Below are 22,625 nucleotides of genomic sequence, written 5' to 3'. Positions count from 1 at the left end.
CAGGAACAGTGGGAACTCTGGCACTTACTGAAGACGACATGTGTGACGACCATTACAAATTTGGAACAAAGTGAATGACTTCTCTGAACTTTCAGTTCAGCTGCACTGAGTAATGAAATCTATGATGTAAGAACTAGATAGCCTTGTATAAAGAGTTTACATAATTCCCCAGTACTTTCGTATATAAAATTTAATAAATAACCCTGACCAGGCTAGAAGCACCATTCAAGGGGCATGAGCCCTTGGAAAATAGTTTAGATGTTGCATATTTGAGTCCCTTTCAGTGGAGGCTTCACAGGAAACCATTATAGAATCTAACAACAACAGTAACTACAAAAACATAGCAGTAACAAGTGGAAAGCTTAAAATAAACACAGCAACCCAGGGCAGAGCTCATTCACACCGACATTTCCCCATAGCCCTTGCTTTGTGTTCTTGCAGATTTTCCCCAGAATCTAGGCTGTTAAAGATTAAAACCACACACACACACACACACACACACACACACACACACGAGTGCGCAGGCCTGTGGTCTGGGCTAAGGTAAAACAAAGAGGCGGCGGGTTATACTTGCCATCGTTAGAAGAGGCATACGCTTAGAGATCTCTTATAGAGGCATACACTTAGAGATCTCTTATAGAGGCATACACTTATAGATCTCTTATAGAGGCATACACTTATAGATCTCTGGGAGATTTAAAACTTACCAATTTAGTTCTACAGTACATTCTGCTTAACAGTGAACTGACAGCATCCTTTCTGCTGTTTACACACATACACACACACACGAGAGAGAGAGAGAGAGAGAGAGAGAGAGAGAGAGAGAGAGAGAGAGAGAGGGAGGGAGGGAGGGAGGGAGGGAGGGAGGGAGGGAGGGGGAGAGAGAGAGACAGAGACAGAAACAGAGACAGAGACAGAGAGAGAAACCCCACCAACAACAAAAAAAAAACCTGCCAAGGCAGAGCCAACTGATTGGGAGGCTTTTCCACTGACCAGGAAGATGAACTCATGTTTGTAACTGTATTTACAAATGGTTTCTAAATGTATTTACAGCTTTAGTAGAAACAAGAGGGCAGAGTACTGATGAGACCAAACAAAGATTGAAAACCACAAGTGTTAGCAAAAGTATAAAACATCTTCACAGTTTGTGCAATGGGGTAATGTCACAGGGAAGGGTGCTGTGGCTGTCTTCACATTGTCTAACATGGAAAGGTAGCTGAGAAGAGACTCAATCACGCACAGGCCTGTATGAAAGCAGGACATCCTTCACTGTAAAAGATGTCTTCACATCTTGTTCATCTTAGTGGACTTGTGCATCGGCTATAGTGAGAGACCTAACCTACAACTGTACAGGGACAGGCTTGCTGTCCACAAGGAGTTACACAGTGAGCTTTAGGAAGAGAGGCCTACTAGGTGGCCATGCTGCCTCTCCTGGCACATCCTCATGTGGCTAGGCACAATTAACTGCTGCTGCTCTGTCTGCACAGTGGGCCCTTGGTAGCCATGCCTACTGGTAGGCACCAAAGGTGATTGAACAGACAGGCTATGAAGCGCTGTGCTGGCCTGGGCGCTGCCTCCCTCAAAGCCCCGTGAACTTTTACAGTACTGTGTTATGGCTTGAGAATTCATTCTTAACACTGCTAGCAGTGGAGAGGGTAAAGTGTTAGCAACACGAATGGGAGCAAGCGCAATTTGTAAAACGCGGACTCATGATCATTTAAAACTCAAATCGGTTTTCTGCCCTTTAACGGTCCCATTACAATGTTTGAACCTGAACTGTACAATCAAAGCAATGTATATTTTTGTCAAAGACAATTTTGGATAAGTCACTCTTTGGTAAACTCAAACCAGCTAAACAAGTTGACAAACACAAGAAATCCATGTCTGTGAGTTCCGACAGACAGTGACAAGAGCCAGGACATGGTCGTGCTGCCCGAGTGTACTAGCCTCACCACAGAAAGCTCTGGAAGCATCTCAGAAGGCCCCAGGCCTAAGTAAAAAGGAGGCTCCTTCCCTGAGCTCAACGTCTCACGTCCTTAGATTTAGGGCCTTTCTTGTCACAAACTTAATTGATATCACAACACGAAAAAAGTTTTGCATTTAATTTAAAAAAAAAAATCAAAACCAAACGCATTCATATAAGGAAAATGAAAAATCACAGACATTTACCTGAAACCTCAGAACACATTTAAGTAGGTAAACACTTGGGGCCCGGCCTCCCCTTGAGGTGTTCAGCTTTCTCAGCTGAACAAATGCTTCAGGGAGAGAACAAACCCCGACTTAGGCAGTTTGACGAGGAAAAGGCATACTGTATACCCGATTAGCAAGAGCTGCTCCTGGGAGCAGCAGGATTAGACATCTACAGGAGTTAACACTGAGGTGAGGCGAGTTCACATATGAGCAGATCCTGTGTGCCAAGGAGGTGCTGCTGAGCCGCCACCAGGGCTGCTACACACAAGGGCTGGAATCAAACTTTTTCTTAAAAACAAAACAAAAAAACACAACAAAAACTTTCCCCCCAAACCCATCATTCTTGGTATCCTAAGAGCCAAAAAAGCATGGCAAACCAGCAAACATCTATTTCTGTATTCCTTAGCTTAGCCTTTGCGGTTGGTCCTCGGATTCTGGGTTTGTTTGTTTGAGGTCAGGTCTCAGAGCTCAGATTCTCAGGCAGAGACTAGAGCACTGCAGGCTCCTGGCAGCCAGCTGCATGACTGGCCCCTCTGCCTGAGTCTACAGCACCAGAGCCATTTGTGAAGCCTGTTGGTGGAGATGAATCTAACGGCAAACAGAGACAGTCTCCAAAGCACTGAGCAGACACAACTTGGACAGTAACCAGTCTGCAGCACATGCTTTTGAGGTTTCTTTTCAAGCTGTGAACTTGAGAGGAAAGTAAGTAAATCAGTACTACTGGTAGGTTTCACATTTTTCTAGACCGATACTGACCTAAAAGATACTTAACATAAAAATAGCACCACATGACCAAAAATGGTGAGACATACATAGATCTGATGACACACAGAGGATCTTAGAGAGTTCTGACTTTTTTCTTTAAGCAGGAAACACTGAGAGTCGGGGAGCCACTGGGGCTCTCATTAGCACACACAATACTAAGATAGATATATTGCTTGCAATTCCCGTAGAGTATATAGCTTTACAAAAAGTACAAATTCCACGTTCTGCAGTTTCCCTGGGAACTGCATAGAAAAAGCTGCTGTGCACCTTAACTGGCTATTTGAGGAGAGAGAGAAAAAAAAGAAAAAAAAAAGGAAACAAAGTAACAAAATCACAACACTGCTTGGAGAATTTTCTAGACAAGCTCTACAAACTCCTGTCCTTTAGTCAGAGTGCTAACTAGGTGGGACGGTTTAGTTACCTGGTATGTACGCTTCTACAGTACAGAATGAAGGTAGAGTTGTAAGCCAGTAAAAATCTTGAAAACCACTGCTCCTTTGGGGTTGGCTAATATAACACTACACTGTGTAGAAAGGTCAGCACCACAGGCTGTCCAGTGTACCTGGACAACAAACAAAAATTCCAAAATGGTTTCCCACTACAGTTGAAGGAACCTTATGGCATTTGGTTTATGTGTTTGTTATGAAGCAGAGCTATGAACACTGTGATTTGCTTTGTTTGGATTTGGACACAATGATTACTATACATGAAAGTCTACTGACATTCTTCTGTAAGGGAAACAAAGGGTTAAAACTAACATAGTAGGTGGGGCTGAAACAAAGCCAGAGCTCTGCTCACATTGTATTAAATTATATATTCTTCTTACATTCACCTCAACCAGAATAAACTCAAATTTGAGAATTATATATACTATATAATAACCACTTTATTATATATATGTATATATATATAAATTGTCTAACTACCCCCTAGAAGTAATTTTAAATTAGAAAAGATTACCCATTTGTACCAGCTGACAGCATCCTAGCCTCTCACCATGAAACTGCACTGGGGCTAGCACCCACAGTGAGTACCTGCCTCTTGGCAGAGAACGTGGGATCGACCAGTTGGCATAGCTGAATCACTGGCAGAGTTGGGAGAAGCATTTAGCCAAAGAGGAATACTGTCAGCCTGTGTTTTCCCTGGATACGTTGCCCTTCATGCTTTGAGCTCCTTGCGGGAGGGGAATGGAGGGGAGGGTAAACACAAGAAGTACCCCAACCAGAACCTTCAGAGAAACTAGCGAAAAATCGAGAGATTTCCAGATGGTGGGGAAAAGCAAAGATTACAACAAAGCAAATCACAAGGACGCATTGGTTGATGTGCTTTGTTCAGGTGCTCCTTAGTCAGGCGCATCAGACACTGTGTGGATTTCCAGGCGGGAATCTAGCGTCATCTCTGAGGCTGACGCATCACTTTCGAGTTTCTGTTCTACATACACATCTGTTCTTTCGGGGGACTCCATTCGAACCCTGCCCTCGGTGACACCCGGGTGGTTTTTCCGCAGGTGCTGGTTGAGGGTGCCCTGGAATGGAAAGCACTTCCCACAGACCTCGCATCGGAATGGTTTGTCATCAGTGTGGCCCCGGATGTGATACTCTAGCTGGTCCTTGCGCGTATACTTCTTCCCACAGAACTTGCACACAAAGGGAGTGATTCCCATATGCAGCCGCATGTGCCTGTCGAGGCTTCCCTTCTGGTTAAAGGACTTCCCACAGTAAATACAGATCAACCTCTCGTTGTATGGGTACCAGTAACCTCTGGCACTCCTCTCCCGAGGACTGCTCTCATAACCTGGATTGTTCATCATGGCTTCACTGTCAGACCCCTGCACCACACCCTGCAGGTCACTGTGCAGGTGAACAGACAGAGCCCGCTTCTGGCGGGCCCCACGGCCTCTGAAGCAGCTCAACATGGACCTGGATGGACTGGAATTGGTCTGACTTCCAAAAGCTTCTGGCACACTAGAAGGCTGTAAAGCTGCCTGGGAGTAGGGATACGCATGTTGGAGTACAGAGCCATAGGCCCCCACATTCACAGCCACAACTTGTTCCCCATCAACCATCTCCGTGTGGTAGCCATCATCACCCAGGGAAGAGCTGTCGGAGCAGCTGGGCCGGTCAGACTTCTCCATCTTCACTTTCACTTCAGTGATCTGGCTCTCTCTCACCAACAAGTCCCCTTGCTCATGGTCCCCTTCTATCTGAATCTCATACTCAGACACACTCCCACTGCTCCCCCGATCTGAGTGTCCCTCTTCCTGTAAGCGGCTCCGAAGGGCTTTGTTGGGGGTTGTCTCCATCCGGAGATCACTGCTGACTGGAGGCTGCCGTACCTGAGGGCAGTATGGAGGGGAGATCTCAACAGGATTGGTGAAGAAACTGCCATCTTTCACCCCATTGCGGCTCTCAGAATTCTCTTCAGCACCAATGGTAACAGAGTCAACATCTCCCACGCTGATCTTTGAGTGGATGCTCTCTAGGATCTGTGTGCACTTGTCAATGACACACTGCATCTGAAGAAAGCTGGCTGCAGTGAGAAAACTGACAACATCCTTCAGCTGCAAGGACATCCTTCCAGTGTAACAGAAGGAGAGCAACTGCTCGAACACGCTGGGGTTCTTAATCACAGATATCGACAGGCCGCTCATAGTGCTCAATGCTGAATGGTCCCGGAAATATGGGGAGCTGGCTGCGAGGACGGCTTTGTGGGCTCGGAAGGGCTGACCCTGGATGTGAACGATGATGTCGCATAGCTTCCCTTGCAGGCGGAGCTCATTCAGTTGGCTCAGAACGGTGCTGCTGTGCTCAGGCACGTCAAACTGAATGAAACTGCTGCTGTCCATTTCTCCTGACACGAGACTTAATCTGCAGAGACAAAGAGCACATAATCCGTCAGGGCTCCTCAGCAAGAGCAGCAGCATAAACAGGAGCTCACCGCAGCTCTGCAGCCAGCACTGCGGTCTGCTGGACATTATTCCTCTTGCTCGGTTTTACCTTCCATCTCTCCATTAACTCACCTACAGCCAAATAAGTGAATGATCCATTAGCCCAGTGTCACTCTCACTTTCACTCGATCAAAAGTAAAGCACTGCAGGCACAGGAGGCTGCCTCAGCTAAGAGGAGGTGCCATTCTTCAAGAACATTCCCATCCACCTGCTGCTGAGGGTCTCTGAAGGATTCTACAAAAATGTTCCAATTCATGTACACAACAGTTGCATTGTGTACTGCTGTGTGCGTGGCTGGTTTATGTCTGTGTACATTTTTACATACACACCACATGGGCAGGAACATGTGTGAGCATGTTCATCGGAGCCAAAGGTCAATACTGTTTATTATCTTGGTCTCTATTTTAATTTTTGAGAGTAGTCTCAAACTGAGCTGGGAACTCATCAACTGGTAAGTCTTTCTGGTCAGCAAGATAAAAATAACCATCTGTCTCCTGCCCACAGCACTAGGACAACTAACAGGCCCATGTCCCCAAGCCCAGTTTTTAAATTACTATTATTTATGTGTATAGGTGTTTTACTTGCCTGCATGCCTATGTCCCGTGTGCATGCAGTGTGCTCAGACGCTAGAACTGAATGCTGGATCCACTGGGACTGCAGTTCCAGATGGTTGTGAGTAAGGCTGTGAGTGCTAAGGATCAAACCTGAGTCCTTCGGGAGCGCAGTCAGTGTCCGTAACCACTGCTCCAGTGCCCACCTTTGTTATCACATTGCGTTTATTTATGTCTGGGGTGCCACAGTGCACATGTAGAGGCCTGAGAACAGCTTTTGGAAGTTGATTCCTTCCCTCACAAAGTTCTGGGAGATTAAACTCAGCTTGTCAGGCTTCGAGTGGATGCTGAGCTCTCTCTCTGCCCTCCCTTGGTCTTTTAACACAGGTACTAGGGATTAGAACTCAGGGCCTCATGCTTGTGTGCAAACACTTTACTGAATGAGCCATCTCCCCAGCTTCCGCTTGCATATTTCCAATTGGTATTTTTTAAGTGTCTAGTCACAAGGAATGGAACAAACTTTTTCCAGTGCAATCTTGATGTGAGTGCTAGAGATCAAACCTGAGTCCTTTGGGAGAGCAGTCAGTGCTCGTAACCACTGCAACCTTTCATATCTTTCCCTACATATCTGCAGGACAAGCAATACTCAGTCCCTTATAGGAGAGAGGTATTTCAGGCAAAAGCAAGAAGAGTGATGAACACATTGCTAGTGCAGGGGCCCTTCAGTGATGCTCATAGAACTAGCATGCTTGGGACAACTGCTCCCACCACTCCTGGCCTGGAATCTGCAGCTCTGAACCACTTAAAACTCCTGACACTGAAGGGGTCAGTGATATGGCTCAGTGGGTAAAGGCACTTGCCACCAAACAAGACAATCTGAGTTCAATTTCTTCCATACAATGGAAGGAGAGAATAAATTCCCAAAAGCTGTCCTCTAACCTCAAGTGCACTGTGGTATACACATACACACACACACACACACCCCACAGCTGCTGAGGTAAACACAAGACTACATTCGATAACATTCTATTTTTGATTTTAAAATCTAACCAATAGATTTTGGGCTTTTTTTTTTTTTTTTTTTTTTTGAGACAGAGCCTCAGTCTGGCCTCACGCTCTTCCTGAGCACTCAGCTTGGCTCTTAGGAGTGTGTACCATCATACCTGGCCAACCATCAGAAAGTGAACCGCTCCTCACTAAGAAATGAATCAAGAACAAGAAAGGCACAAGAGACAGTTTGCCTGTGTGTCTCATCTTACTTGAGCACTAACTCACAAACCAAGTGGACAGACAAGTGGAAAAGCAAACGCAGTAAAATGTTACAGTGGCACACGGCTGTCAATGGCTACTGTAAAAAACTATCAAGCCAGTCAGTGGTGGCATGTACCTTTAGCCCCAACACTCGGGAAGCAGAGGTAGGCAGATCTCTGAGCCCAAGGCCAATCTGGTTGAAGAATGAATTCCAGGACAGCCAAGACTACACAGAGAAACCCTATCTCCAAAAAACTAAAAAGTCAAATTTTTCTGCAGCTTTGAAGTATTTTATAACAAAAACATTAAGGATTAGAAAGCATCATTTACAATAGAAAGTACAAGGGAAGTTGGTGCCTTAACCATTGTAAGCAACGGACTCTACTCAGGAGGCTAGACAGCATGGACAAAAGGAAACAGATAACTCACTAGCATATAGCCACCCAGGAAAGCAAGAGTGGGGCCAGTCTACAGTAAGACTCTCGCAGAACAGGCTCAGTCAGTCTGACTAGATCACATCAGCGTTTTCAATCTTGTAAGAATTTGAGTTAAAATATTTTAGTCAAAGAAAAATGTTGTGCTTCTATTTATCCTAGAGTTATGATTGAAATCATTTTGAAATCTGCATGAAATGGACATATTTTTAGGATAACATAAATTGGCAGAACTAAATGAAAAAGACACAGAAGTGCCAAGACACAAACGATCTCCAGGCCATGTTCTAGCTGTTCTAGCCGCGTATGGAGACATGAAGACAACGCTGTGCATCTGGTGCAAACCTGACACCAGAGGACGATAGGCAGCTGAAAGAAGTCTGTTTCGACTAAGGGATTGTAAGGCCCTTTCAGGCAAATGCCAAGGATTAGGACTGATCAGCTAGGGTTAGGGCTAAAATGATCTGGACACCAGAAAGGCAAAGGAGAATCTCACATGGCCACATTGACACCTCGCCAAAAACTCACCTCAGAAGTAAATATTCTTTCAGAGTAAGAAAACAACTTGATAAGCAAGAAATGAAGCACTACTTGAGGCAGAGGCAGGCGGATTTCTGAGTTCGAGGCCAGCCTGGTCTACAGAGTGAGTTCCAGGACAGCCCGGGCTACACAGAGAAACCCTGTCTTGTGGAAAAAAAAAAAGCAGCACTACTTGTAAAACATAATAAAAACTACTACATAATAAACACATAATACATAACTACTGCAAAGCAACAGCATCATCCTTGTAAAGAGTCTTCATCTCTTCCCAAAATGTATTAAATGTATTCAACAAAACAAGCGCCGGCCCCACCACCCTCACCTCCTATTAGCACCGCTGCGACCCTTTCTTCCCTTTCACCGTGCGGATCCCAGGTACTGAACTCAGCTCATCAGGCTTGGTGACGAGCACCCAACCCACCAAGCCACTGACCCCTTATCTTAATAAGGAGTTTTCATATGGCTAAGTGAAGAAACACATCTTGGCTATGAGACTTTTGTTTTGTTTGTCTGTTTGTTTGTTTGTTTTTCGAGACAGGGTTTCTTTGTGTAGCCCTGGCTGTCCTGGAACTCACTCTGTAGACCAGGCTGGCCTCGAACTCAGAAATCCACCTGCCTCTGCCTCCCAAGTGCTGGGATTAAAGGCGTGCGCCACCACCGCCCAGCCGGCTATGAGATTTAATGCTATAGAGATGAATGTTGTCTCTAAAATGAATTCATAAATACAGGCCGATGGAATCTTTTGTTAAATTTCTTTTTAAGAAAACAATTTAAAGATGTATCTATTCTAGAACACTGATGTCCTGTAAGAATACAAGCCACATGTTTTCAGTGTGTTTCAAGTTACCAAGCCTTCATTCAAGCCTCCCTCACCTCTACAGTACAGTGCTGGATACAGAACCCAAGGAAGGCCCTGCTGTGCAGTGCCCTAGCCTCCTGCACTGCTGAGAACGGGCCCACTGCTGGGGAGCACCTAGCCCACTTAGTAGTTGTGCTTGTGAAATAAAAATAAAATAAAATAAATACTTAATTTAACCCAATAGAGTAAACATCATCATGAGGCATTTTAAATTCCTCACCACTTCATGCCAAATAAACCTGTCTCAAAAGAAAAAAGAAAAATCTACCCAGAGTTAATGTACAACTGGGCACAGGCATCAGGGGAGTCCTACACTTTTCACCATAAATCCTGGTGACAGCAGGTCTTCTTCAGAGTGAGGGTGTGGTCACAGAAGGCCAACCGAGCAAATGCTACTTTACATAGGATCAAAGGGATGCAGAAAGGTTATCTAGATCAGTGAGGTTGTGGGAGTCCTGCAGGGAAAGGCTCTCTACAAAAGGAATCACATGTCTCAAGAGATAGAGACAGAATCAGGAAGGAAGGACTGGCTAGACGCTCCTCTTCAGCAAGGACAGGGTACAGGGAAGAGCAGCGGCCAAAGAAGCTGCTGGTGACAGTGGACTTCACACCAAGATTTCAGGACAATCACTAAATAGAGGTGGTTTGGGGAACTTGATAAACCTCTGGATAGATCCTTCCTGTATAGCATGATGTCAATGCAGAAATGTGGAGGTATAACCACAGAAATAAAGCCTTTTTAGATCTTAAAAATGCTTACAAAAAGCCGGGCGGTGGTGGCGCACGCCTTTAATCCCAGCACTTGGGAGGCAGAGGCAGGTGGATTTCTGAGTTTGAGGCCAGCCTGGTCTACAGAGTGAGTTCCAGACTGCCAGGGCTATATAGAGAAACCCTGTCTCGAAAAAACAAAAAACAAAACAAACAAACAAAAATGCTTACAAAAAAGGGGCAGAAAATAAATTATGAAAAGAATTTACAAAATACATAGCCGAGAACTATGAAATTCACAAATAATAAATACCAAAGATCACAACTGAAAACTCCATAACTATGAGCAGATGCTTCTTTACAACAAAGAATAAAAATAGCCTTTCAGATAAAGACAATCATCTCATCAGTAAACAAACACATTTAAGAAGAGATGCAATTCTTTCTCCATTTGGCAAGACTTACAAAAATACACCCATCACCTAGAAAAGGTCAGGCGTCACCTGTCTCATGGCATTTCCCAGCAGAAGGTGTTTAAATAGCAAATCAAAGGCTGAAAGGAAGGCAAGGAGTCCTAGGCAGTGGCAGAGCACTCTGAGATGGAGCATAAGGCTGAAAGGGCTTCTGCGAGGGCTCCTCGAGTGGGATGGCTGGCATTAGTAGGGCTACAGGAAGCAGCACCATGGCCAACACCTCTCCTCTGCCTCCCTGAGCATGAGACGGGATACTCCTCCCAGAGCTGCTAACAAGCAACACTCAAAAGCTTTGGAAGTAGGCAATGTAGATCACAGCTAACTTCAGTTCTAGGCACATTACCAGACTAAAGAGAACAAAAGGTGTGATTAATTTCAAGTTCTATATACCCCATGGCCAGATTTATCCTAATAGTCCAAGGGCAGGACACAGAGGCTTTGTCCGGATGTCAGTCTCCCCCGTGATCCTCAGCTCATCAGGACCAGCAGCTTCCTAGCTCTCCCCTGCATGGTGCAGGCCTACTTTATATTAAGTTAAGTTTTTAAATAAGTTTGTCTTTAAAGTAAAAACCTATACATAGTATAGCACTTCAGAGCATAGGATAGAAAAATATAAAAACAACAAAACTCTCTCCAATCCAGGGCTCTCTTCGAAAGGAGTCCTCAGAGAATCCTGAACATGTACTTGCATGTGCTAGGTCCTAAGAAATGCAACTAGGTCTGGAGAGATGGCTCAGCTTCTAAGAGCACTAGCTGCTCTAGCAGAGATGGCCCAAGTCTGGTTGGGTTCTCAGCACCCACACAGCAGCTCACAGCTCTCTGTAATTCCAGTTCCAGGGATCTGATGCTCCTTTCAGTCTCCTTGGGTACCTGTATGCATATGATGCACATACAGTTGTACTTTTCTTTTTCTCCAAAAAAACATATTTAATATACCTTAAAATCTTCATTTACTCATCAACCTCATTTTTTCCAACTTCATAGATCTATAGACACCTGTGTAACAATGTATTTAACCAATGTCAACTGATGCAAAGCCAGGAAGCAAACTAATCAGCTATTACACACAACACGCTGACATGTTACAGATGTCTGGGCTGGCTCTCTTTTCTAATTCCTTGCAGAAGAAGCTCTCTTCAGACACACCAGAAGAGCTAATCAGATGGTTGTGAGCCACCATGTGGTTTCTGGGAATTGAACTCAGGACCTCTGTAAGAGTAGTCAATGCACTTAACCGCAGAGCCATCTCTCCAGCCCTGATTGGTGTGGGTTCTTTTGAGACAGAGTTTCTTTGTATAGCCCTGAGTATCCTGTAACTTGTTCTGAAGACAAGACTGGTCTCAAACTCACTGAGATCTACTTGCTTCTGCCTCACAAGTACTGGGATTAAATGTGTGTGCCTTACTACCACCATCTATTATGTATTTTTTTAGTATATATATTTTATCTTCCCACAATCTGGAAAAAATCCTAGAAACTACATAGCCTAGAAAGATAGAAAACAGTAAGGAAAAGGTGTGTCTCTAATGCATGAACATGTGGACAGGACGATATGTGTACGTGCAAAAGCAAACCAGAAGTGCTGTCTTTTGTAGTCTATAAAAATGTAAACAAAGGTGCAGTGTCATCGCTGAAGTCAAAGACAGGAGGATTGCTGTCCATGGTGAGTTCCAGGCCAGTGTCTCAAAACCAAAAATGCTGTATTAAGTCATAGCTGCACCAAGTGCTGCTGTCACTCCATAGCTGCCTCCCTCTGCAGCTCAGCCATGCTTGCCAGCTCCAGTGACTTGCATGTGCCAGGAAAAGGTGCACTCTTGAGGTTGTTGTGTGGTTCTCAGTGTGCATCATACCTGTAATGCGGAGTCTGTCAGTTGACTGGTGAGTTTCAGTCAACAGCAGGTTACTGGTGGTTGAGTTTTTAGAGAATCAATAGGTACCATAGGTATTGTTAGCACCTTTAACCCCTGTGTTGTTGAAGAGTCAACTGTAAAGCTGGGTATGATAGTGCAGACCTGTAATTCCAGTACTTGGGAGGCAGAGGTAGGAGGGTTGGTTGCCTTGAGTTTGAGGCTAGCCTGGGCTATAGAATAAGACTGTCTCAAAAAAAATTATGTATAAATTGTTGGCTGTCTGCCTCAACCTCCCCAGGATCTTGGACTCCAGTGCATGTTGCTACACCCTAACTTTTCTTTTTCCTTTTCCCTTCTTGTTGGTTTTTCAAGACCAGGTTTCTCTGTGTGGACCAGGCTGGCCTCAAATTTGTGGAGATCCACGTGCCAGTGCCTCCCTAGTGCTGAGCTTAAAGGTGTGCACCTCTACCACCCAGCTCCTTGCTTTTTCTTAATCAGTCTTTGGTCGCTGCTGCAGACAAAAGAAAAGAAAAAAAGAAAAGCACCATGTATGCCTTATCACATATGGGATTCATACTTCTGCTGTGCACATGTACAAACGTCTGCAAGCACTGTTTCTATATTCTAAGTTTTTAAAAATAATTTTTACTGCATTTGTTTATTTATTTAATGTGTGGGTACATGCACATATTACCGTCCACATGTGGAGGGCCCAGCTTACGTGGCAAGTCCTTTTGCCTACTGAACTGTCTCTCCAGCCCCTAGCACTTATTTTAGACCAAAGGCTTTTCATGTGCTGATAATTATCACCAAATTTTCCCTCAGGATTGCTTATATATAATGGCTTAAAAGCGCTACCTTGGAGCAGCATGGTGTGCCTCACTGGTAGTGTTTCCAAACTACACCAAAGGTCCTGGGTTTAATCCCCAGTACCTCTTCCTACAAAAAAAAAGTACCTTTTTTCTTTCTTTTCGTAATCCAAACATTTTAAATCATGAATAGTTAAAACATGCTTTGGTGGAGTTTTTGTCATTTTAGTTGTAAGTAGCCTTTGCCCGTTTTTTTTGGTGGTGGTGGGGAAATGTTTTTGTGTTAGTCCAATTTGATTAACAAATTAAGTAATTTGGAGCTAGCCCACTATCGAAACAAACAAGCAAACAAAGGCATTTCCTTTCAATCTGCCATTTCCCTGTGGCTTTTTAGAGAGCAAGGCACATTTTTCACCATATATTTTTAAGTAGTTGTGTACATTTGTCTGTCTGTGCCTTTGTGGCTTTTGGAACTGATGTCATGCCTGGAAGAGCCAGTAAGTCAATGTTCATGGCTATACCCAGCTCTTTTAGCTGCTTTTGGGGGATACACAAAAAACAAGTGTTTTCAAAATACTCTTGTAAGAATATTAATGATATTCAGGAGAAAGCCAAAGCCAGCTGAACACTGCTTCCTGGTTTTGGGACATTAGCAAGCAGGCGACTGCTTTGAAGGCTTCAGGAACTGTGTTCTGCTTGGCTAGGCTTTCATGTCACTCTGCAAGTGACCTACAGGGACACTCATTTTGCCTCTTTTGTTCACACCCATGTGAAGGAAGAGGGCTAGTCACTGGTGTCTCTTTTTAGCTCTGCATGTCTGTTTCTGCTTGACTCTGTCTCTGTCTTCCCATTTCTGTACACTGCCCTTTTCTTCCAGAGCTCCCTCAGGTAAAAAACATCAATGTGCAGGGAGGCCTTGGAACTGAGCTTAGTATCAGGTCATCTTGCATTTTAGAGTGGTGCACTGTGCAGCATCCACAGTGCAGTGGTGTGTCCTGAGTATTCTCTGGTGAGACCGTGCAGAGCTTTCAAGTAGCTTTACTTACTAACCTCATTGCCATCCAGTCTTCTGTTAGGCCTTTTGTTCCTTTCTCCTTTGGTCTGTGGGGGGAATGGTAATGGACGGGCTAGCCCCTCTCCCCATCACTATGCCACAGTGATAGGGTCTTGTGTGTGGCTTCCCTTGGTGTGCCCAAACTTCTCCCACTTCAAGCTGTTACTCTGAACTTACCTTATCATTTAGAGTTCCCTGTTGCTTGGAGCCCCCCCACCCCCTTTTAGCATCCTCAAGGCTCACTCAGTGTATACACCTCTCAGGTAACTCTTGCTCTCTGATCTGCAGTCTCGGTGCTGCTTTGTGTTCTCTTGAACTTGGGCTGAACCTGTGTTGTCTTGGTGGCATCTTGTCTCTAAGATGTCCACTTTGAATCACCAAAGAGCTGTCACTTGAGCCCTAGCTTTGTGGTTTCTAACTAATTAAGGCTTTTGAATAGAGAGAGGGCTTTATGTCTAATGCAGGTATAACAAGTCAGAGAAAAAGGGATCTGAAGAATCCTGGGCATCAACACTCATCTTGGAAGAGGTTATGAACTTTATTAGGAGCTGCCCCCCTACCCCCTCAAATGTTTTCTTGATCATAGCTCCTACATGGACAGGTCTGGTTTTGTTGCTTTCAGAAATGATCTGCTGTTAGCATAGGCTGGCCTCCTGTCTGCCTGCTGCTATGCTGGGAGAAGAGGCAAGAAAGGTGATTTTGATATGGAAAGAGTATGCTTTGAGCATTTGTACTTTCGAGGTCTGTTACTAAAATGCCTTCACTATCTTAGTCATCAATAGGAAGGTGCTTGCCACTTGTCCCTTCCTTCCTCTTCTGGCACTGCTGCTTCACTTCCGCTGCTGGGCCCACTGAAACAGGGAGGTTATCCCTATAGGAAAGGAAGTCCAGGCAGCAAACATGGAAACATGCTGGGAAAATCAGCCAGTACTCTTGGAGTGCCAGTACCTGCCTCACTGAGGGGTACATGGGCCCCCTGAAGTACCATACACTGCATCCTTCCTGGCAAGAACCCACCATTGGACCTCCATAGAATAACCTGGTGCCCAGGAAGGCTAGAGACTGTGACTGCAGTTAACTCTGAAAGAACAGGAAGATTATCCTACCACTGGTTGAATAAGCAGAAGAGAACCATGAAGATATCCAGCAGTAGCCAGTTTCAGCTAATTCTTTGTGTGATGGGAGCAGTATTCCATGTTCTTATCCGCAGCATAGCTTTCACAAACAAAAACAAAATAGCTATTAATGGCACCATGGGGGGTAGATCCAGTTTATATGTGCTTGGTTTTTTTAGAGTTAAAATATGACTAGTTTTTTTTTTTGCCTATTATAATGTTCTAGGAAGACATGATTAATCTGCTAAATTAAAGAACACTGATCCTAATGTTTTTAGTGAGTGGAATAATCAAATTCATTATTGTTTTCTGAAGCAGCTGCAAACTTAATCTAAATGAAAAACGAATATAAATCACATCTCTGCATTATCAAAAATGAATTTGATTCCCATCTCTCCCTGGGCTGGGAGAAAGCTGCATTAAGCCCATGTCAAACTGCAAGCTGGAGACTTGTGTGAGTCCTTGCATTCCCTGTGGTTTGCTGCGTGTGTGTGTAGGAGCTGATGTCGAGTGAGTATTTCCTGTCAGTTTAGAGAAATAATTCAAGTCCCTGGTTAGTATGCCATTTACTGATTGCAATTAAATCTTAGTGTGGCACAAATGACAGGCTAATTTCCTTCATTTACAAAGAGTTCCAACAATCCAGTAAAGAGGCAACTGCAGGCAGAAGATGAGAAGAGGCAGTTCTGTGACTGCAGGCCATTGACAGAAGCCTTTACATATGAGAAACATGGCGGCCTCCTTGGTAGAAAAGCACATGTGTATCAGATGGAGGAGGTACTGTTTTCCCCTCTTCAGTTCAACCAAAGGTGAAGTAGTTTAATGTTTGATACCAGTAGTTGTGGGAAGCAGCTGGGCACTTGGTAGCCTGGGCAAACCAATGGGCACTTGGCACCTCTTAAAAGATGCTTTGGCATTACAGGTTGAAATGCAAAACCTCTCAGTTCTTCTGCAAGGAGTTAGAAAAGAGAGCCAGCCCAGACATCTGTAACATGTCAGCATGTTGTGTGTAATAGCTGATTAGTTTGCTTCCTGGCTTTGCATCAGTTGACATTGGTTAAATACATTGTTACACAGGTGTCTATAGATCTATGAAGTTGGAAAAAATGAGGTTGATGAGTAAATGAAGATTTTAAGGTATATTAAATATGTTTTTTTGGAGAAAAAGAAAAGTACAACTGTATGTGCATCATATGCATACAGGTACCCAAGGAGACTGAAAGGAGCATCAGATCCCTGGAACTGGAATTACAGAGAGCTGTGAGCTGCTGTGTGGGTGCTGAGAACCCAACCAGACTTGGGCCATCTCTGCTAGAGCAGCTAGTGCTCTTAGAAGCTGAGCCATCTCTCCAGACCTAGTTGCATTTCTTAGGACCTAGCACATGCAAGTACATGTTCAGGATTCTCTGAGGACTCCTTTCGAAGAGAGCCCTGGATTGGAGAGAGTTTTGTTGTTTTTATATTTTTCTATCCTATGCTCTGAAGTGCTATACTATGTATAGGTTTTTACTTTAAAGACAAACTTATTTAAAAACTTAACTTAATATAAAGTAGGCCTGCACCATGCAAGGGAGAGCTAGGAAGCTGCTGGTCCTGATGAGCTGAGGATCACGGGGGAGACTGACATCCGGACAAAGCCTCTGTGTCCTGCCCTTGGACTATTAGGATAAATCTGGCCATGGGGTATATAGAACTTGAAGTTGGGCTGGAGAGATGGCTCAGTGGTTAAGAGCACTGACTGCACTTCCAAAGGTCCTGAGTTCAAATCCCAGCAACCACATAGTGGCTCACAACCATCTGTAATGAGATCTGATGCCCTCTTCTGGTGTGTCTGAAGACAGCTACAGTGTACTCATATATAATAAAGAAATAAATCTTAAAAAAAAAAAAAAAGAACTTTAAGTTAATCACACCTTTTGTTCTCTTTAGCCTGGTAATGTGCCTAGAACTAAAGTTAGCTGTGAAGGACTCAGAGTGTAGGCTGGAATACTCTTGGGCATGAGAGTCCAGAAAGGGCAGGCTGAGCTTAGGCTACCCAGTGGGCAGTAGAAAGAATGAAATGGGAGTGGGAAGAGACTAGGGACTGATCAACACTTTGCTAACTGAAGAGAAGTAGCATGACAGAGCCAGAAGAAAAAAGAAAAGTTGAGAACCAAAGACTACACTCACTGCTCCTCGGGAAAGAGGCCCTAGTAGCAGCAGGTCAGTGCACATGGTCCTCACTCAAACACCATTGCCAATGACCAGGTGGAAAGCAAGACCCAGCACCACACCTAACACCACATGTGAGGAAAATGAGCACAACTTGGTAACATCCTCATACATTAGAACCTGTGCCACAGAGAGCTACAAGCAAGGGACTCCTAAATGTCACTTGGACAGATCAACACATGCAGGCCTAAAGTCTCCTCCATACTGATTATGGGTAATCTGAATGATCTCCCTATGATACCCAGAACAGAAGCAGAGCACAGGCCAGGTCAATGTCTCACACCTAGAGGAGCTCTTAGGCAGGGACCCCACAGCTCACAGTATGGGTCAGCTGATACATCCTAAACCAAGCAGACAAGTCATGACCTCTGGACTGCCACCCTCAGCTGTACTCTTAGCACTCAAGGTGACCTGCTGAAGACCTGGAGGTACAGGACAGGCAGGATCCAAAATCTGCAAGGTGGCTGACTCTCCTCTGACCTGGAAACACTGCTGCTCCCTGAGATGCCACACATCCTTAAAAAATGTCCAGTTACACTTCCAAGAAAAGAAAGGAAGGTGACAAGTCTGGAAGGGGCTTGAAGCACTAGGAAGGACCATTATTCCCAAGCAAGATGCCTGTGATTCCAAATCCAGGCTGAGAGCAGCCCGAAGAGCAGCAGGGCTGCAGGAAGCATTGTGATGCTGATGAAACTCAAGGCAAGAAAAAAAGGGGGAGGGAGAGGAAACGGCATTCTGTGATGGATATTCATGAAGGGCGCTTCCTAATTTAAAGGAAAACAAGTTTAGAGTTCTTACTGCATTAATTCATGTGCGAGAACATTTTTATCCGAACTGCTACATTTCTGAGCGAGGCGCTAACACTCTCCAGGTCTGCCCAGATACACTAATTTGGGGAGGGTGTGATTTGTCTTAGTCAATGCAAAACATTGGAAGCTGCTTCTGAGCTTTCCACCCAGGAGAGGAATGGCTGCTTCAACCTCACCAGCAACAGTGTGGATGATGCCCTTAGCTCCTCCTGCCCTACACACTGTGCAGAGGAAATTCCTCCAGGCAACAGACACAGATGTCGCAACTATTCCCACTGTACATACAGATGAGGGGACACACTCCAAGAGACAAGGAACTTTCCTGGGGTCAGTCAGCTAATGACTGACCCAGCCAGGAACTGAAATGACATTTGTCTCTCTGAGGAAGAAGAGAACTTTAACTCAGGCTTTCTGGTGAAATGTGTGGCTTTTCTTGGTGCTGATCCTCATGACCAACTTCAAGTAGAAAGACAAATTCCATTCAAGATAACCTGTAAGTCATGGTCTGACATGGTGGTAAGGGGCCATAATTGGACAAACACAAATCAGTTTCAAAATTTGTGAAATGCTCATTGTTTTTATTCTGTCAAATAAGTAGGCCCCAAAAAGTGTTTCAAAACCTTTGCTTTTCTTTTAGAGATGGGGTTTGCTATATTACCCAGTATGGGCTCAAACTCCTGGATCCTCCTGTCTCAGCCTCCCCAATAAGGTACCAGAGTTTTGCACCACTGTTCCTGTCTAGTCATTCCACACTGGAATCATGAGCTGAAAGGATGTTTCAAGCAGGAGTAAGCTTTCTTAAAGCAAAACTTTCAATATAAGTTAAAGTGCAGCAGCTTATCTGCTCATGGCTGGCTTTTTAGGAGACCTGGAAAAATACACACGTTCCACTTCTTGTAACAAACGGATTAGAAAGGCTCACCTTGAATTGCATTCTTCCAGGGTGCTTTCCATGCCAGCAACATCAACAGAAAATAACCATTAGAAGCTTAACTGTGCTCAGTTGGTGACCTTCACTAAGCTAAATTCAGCAGTTTGTCAGCTACAAAACATTAAATGGACACAATTAAGAAGTTGAAAGCATGAAACAGAATTTCAACTAAAATAAATATTTCAACTAAAATAACATGAAAATTAATGGAAATATAACAAAATGATGGGACTCTAGGTTTATAATGTTTGACATTCTTGCTTCAACTGAAAGGCAGACTAGACATGTACATATGGGTCAGGCAGAGCTTGGCAGCCCATATCCACTCCACTCCTAATACACCACACCTAATCATAATAAAATGTCTTCAACAGTTCCTAAGGTTTGCTATCTCCACTGTATGCCATTTTCATTAAAAAATCTTAGTGGCTGTGGAGAGGGCTTGGTCTATATTAAAGTGCTTACTCTGCAAGCACAAGGGCCTGAATTTGGATTCTCAACACCCATGTAAAATGCCATGCACAGAGGTTCATGCTTGTAATCCAGCACTGGGGAAGTGGGGACAGGAGAATCTCTAGGGCTTGCTGGACAACCAGTCTGGCTGACCAGTGAACTCCAGATACAATGAGACCCCGTCTCAAAAGATAAAGTGGAGATGTGAGAGAGGTAGAAAAGCACACAGACAAACAGACGCACACGATGCTGTAAAAACCCCACAATCCAGACTTTATTACACATTACAAGTAAGAAAAGTCAGGCTCAAGCTGGGGATGTGGTAGAGCACTGCATTTGTTTAGCATGTGTAAGGACCTGGGTTAATTAACTCTTCAGCACCAAAAAAGAAAAAAGAACGAAAGAAAAGACAAGCTTGGCAATGTCAGAAATGGCTCTCGTTCAGAGCTAGTGAGTGGCTGTGCAGAGTCAGACCCAGGCCTGCCTAATCCCGACTTTCTTTCCCCACAGCCTTAGACTTAAGAATTACATGATTTTTCTTTCCCGATTAGGAATAAACACTAACATTTTACAGAATTTATTCTGTGCCTTCTGCATCTGAGAATAAAATTGAAAACATCCACCTGGCATTGCAGCATTAAATACCAGTAGTTACAGAGGATACAAAAGCTCATAACTACTAAGAGCTTCTCCTTTAAGAAAAAAGTTGTTTACCAATAAAATCAGGAACTACATGAGGACCGATTCTCAAAACTCCAGTTTCAGCATCAGGTAGCAGGAGTCTGAGAGAAGCATTAACTTACATGCTGTGACCTCAGACAAAACTCCTGCTCTGGCTGGGCCAGGACAAGCTCAATAACCAAGGAAGCTTGCTTCGGAGTCCCAGTGCCACAAAGGCATGGGGGTAGGGCGGTGAGGGAACACCCTTTGGAGGAAGTGTATCTTCAGCAGGGGCTTGAAGGAAGTGAAATGAAGAATGTACTTGGAGGCCTGGAACAGCCCTACAGGCAGTCATAAGCTGGCCAAACTTGGAGAACAGAGGCTGGGGAAAGGTCAGGTTCAGGTGAGAGGGAAAAAGTCAAACCTAAGAGACCCTTGGAAGGGGAGTGGGGGAAGTAGCAAAGGCTAGACACTATGAAGCAGGCAGAAAGGACACTGTTCAGCTCTCAACACTGCTGACTGCCATCTCCCCTAGCTCACCGGGTCCTAGCCTCTATTCCTTCTACCTCTAGCAACCCTGGTCTCTTCTTCCTGGAATATGCCTCCTCCAGAATAGTTTCAACTTTGGCCTAGTGTTCAAGATCTTTCAGGAACCAAGCCTAATCAACCTTTCCTCCTCCTCTCCCATCTTACCCCCTCCTCGGCCAAGAGGCTGCACTAATCACTAACTACATAGGATCCTTTTCCCCCATCTGAATCCCACTTCCCCTTAACACACAGTTCAAGTACCACCCCTCACTAAGTCCTTAATGACCTCTACCTCTCCTGTTGAATTCTATCGGGCACAGCCTTGTATCACAGACATCACCTATTAACAGGCAATGTCTGAACACCCACTGCAAAGCTTTGGGAGAGTCACGGTACCTTCCTTTTGTCCACCACTCACAGCATTTTGACTTTTACTAAGCAAGCACTCAACTATTTTTTTTACTTCCTATACTAAGTTTGGCGTTAGCATAAAGGAAGGATGGGGGAGGGTGAAACCTCTGGAGTCAGAGACCAACTGAGAAGCTGTTGCAATAATCCAGATGTGAAGCAAAAACAGCTTAGACTAAGGAACAAAGAGAGAATGGGCAAATACAGACAGCAAAATGTTTGCATGCAAAACGCTCCACAGGAAAACTATGGACCACAGCAAGGAACGATGAAGGATCAGTAAAGCTATTTCCAAGAAAACCCTTCGGGGAATCATTTTAAATCTTCCCGAGACAAAATGCACTAAGTGGTTAAAAAGTCTACATCTGGAGTGGGAGACTTCGCCCAGCATGTTGAACCAGGCATAGACCTTGCAATGTCAGATAGTCACAGCATGAAGGGTCTGTAGGGAGTTCATCTAAACTCTCAATTCTTACGTGGAGAAACTGAGGCCCAGCATGGAAAAGAAGACTTGCTGAAAACCTCAAGATGGAGCGTTCCATAATTGAGTAGCCCCAAAACAGTCACCTGGCCTAGGCGAGCAGTGTTTTACACGCCCCCTCCCCAGTCCATCCCCAGTAGTGCACCAGTGGCCACGCAGACCACCCGGGCCAAGCTTAACACGCGCCGCCTGTTTACCTGGCACAAGGCGGTGGCCAGAGGTAGCAGCTCCTGGACAGCTTCCCGCTGACCCCCCCCCTCAGGCCGGGCCTGGCTCTCCGGGGACAACGGTCACTAAGACCCCTTGGTACGGGAGGGAGAGCGAGCCGCCCGGGGCGGAGGCTGGAGGGGTGCAGGGCAGCTGCCCCGGTTCGCCACCCCTCGGGGCCAAGCGCCTGGCCTCCGGCAGGTGCCCGGGCCTCAAGACCCCGCCCGGCCGGCCCCGGCACTGACCAGGCAGCCTCTCGCCCGCCCCGCCGCGCCCACGGGGGACAGCTGCCCCACGGGCCGCTCCGACCCTGCCGCCTCCGCCCGCGGCCGCTAGCCTCACCTGGGCCGCGCGCCGCGCTCACATCGCCCGCCCGCGGCGCCCCCCTCCT

The 22,625-nt window shown here is 45.1% G+C and overlaps 1 protein-coding gene across 2 annotated transcripts; it reads right to left on the bottom strand.

The window, feature by feature from the left end:
* Positions 1-3,227: 3,227 nt before the first annotated feature.
* Zbtb34 (zinc finger and BTB domain containing 34) lies at positions 3,228-22,603 on the bottom strand. Of its 2 annotated transcripts, XM_028757044.1 has the most exons (3): positions 22,225-22,273; positions 19,489-19,608; positions 3,228-5,822 (listed from the first exon to the last, which is right to left on the bottom strand). In XM_028757044.1, exons 2-3 carry the CDS (start codon positions 19,518-19,520, stop codon positions 4,298-4,300), a joined length of 1,557 nt encoding a protein of 518 aa, XP_028612877.1. In that variant the 5' UTR covers positions 19,521-19,608; positions 22,225-22,273; the 3' UTR covers positions 3,228-4,297. The 2 variants fall into 2 exon arrangements, with proteins under 2 accessions (XP_028612877.1, XP_028612878.1); XM_028757045.1 differs by lacking the exons at positions 19,489-19,608; positions 22,225-22,273 and adding an exon at positions 22,577-22,603.
* Between the last annotated feature and the right edge of the window lie 22 nt (positions 22,604-22,625).

The sequence above is a fragment of the Grammomys surdaster genome, unplaced genomic scaffold, assembly GCF_004785775.1.
Source record: "Grammomys surdaster isolate TR1022 unplaced genomic scaffold, NIH_TR_1.0 126133, whole genome shotgun sequence".
In the NCBI taxonomy this organism is placed as follows: Eukaryota; Metazoa; Chordata; class Mammalia; order Rodentia; family Muridae; genus Grammomys; species Grammomys surdaster.
Note: the sequence above shows the minus strand (reverse complement) of the source record. Positions and strands in the feature narration are given on the sequence as shown.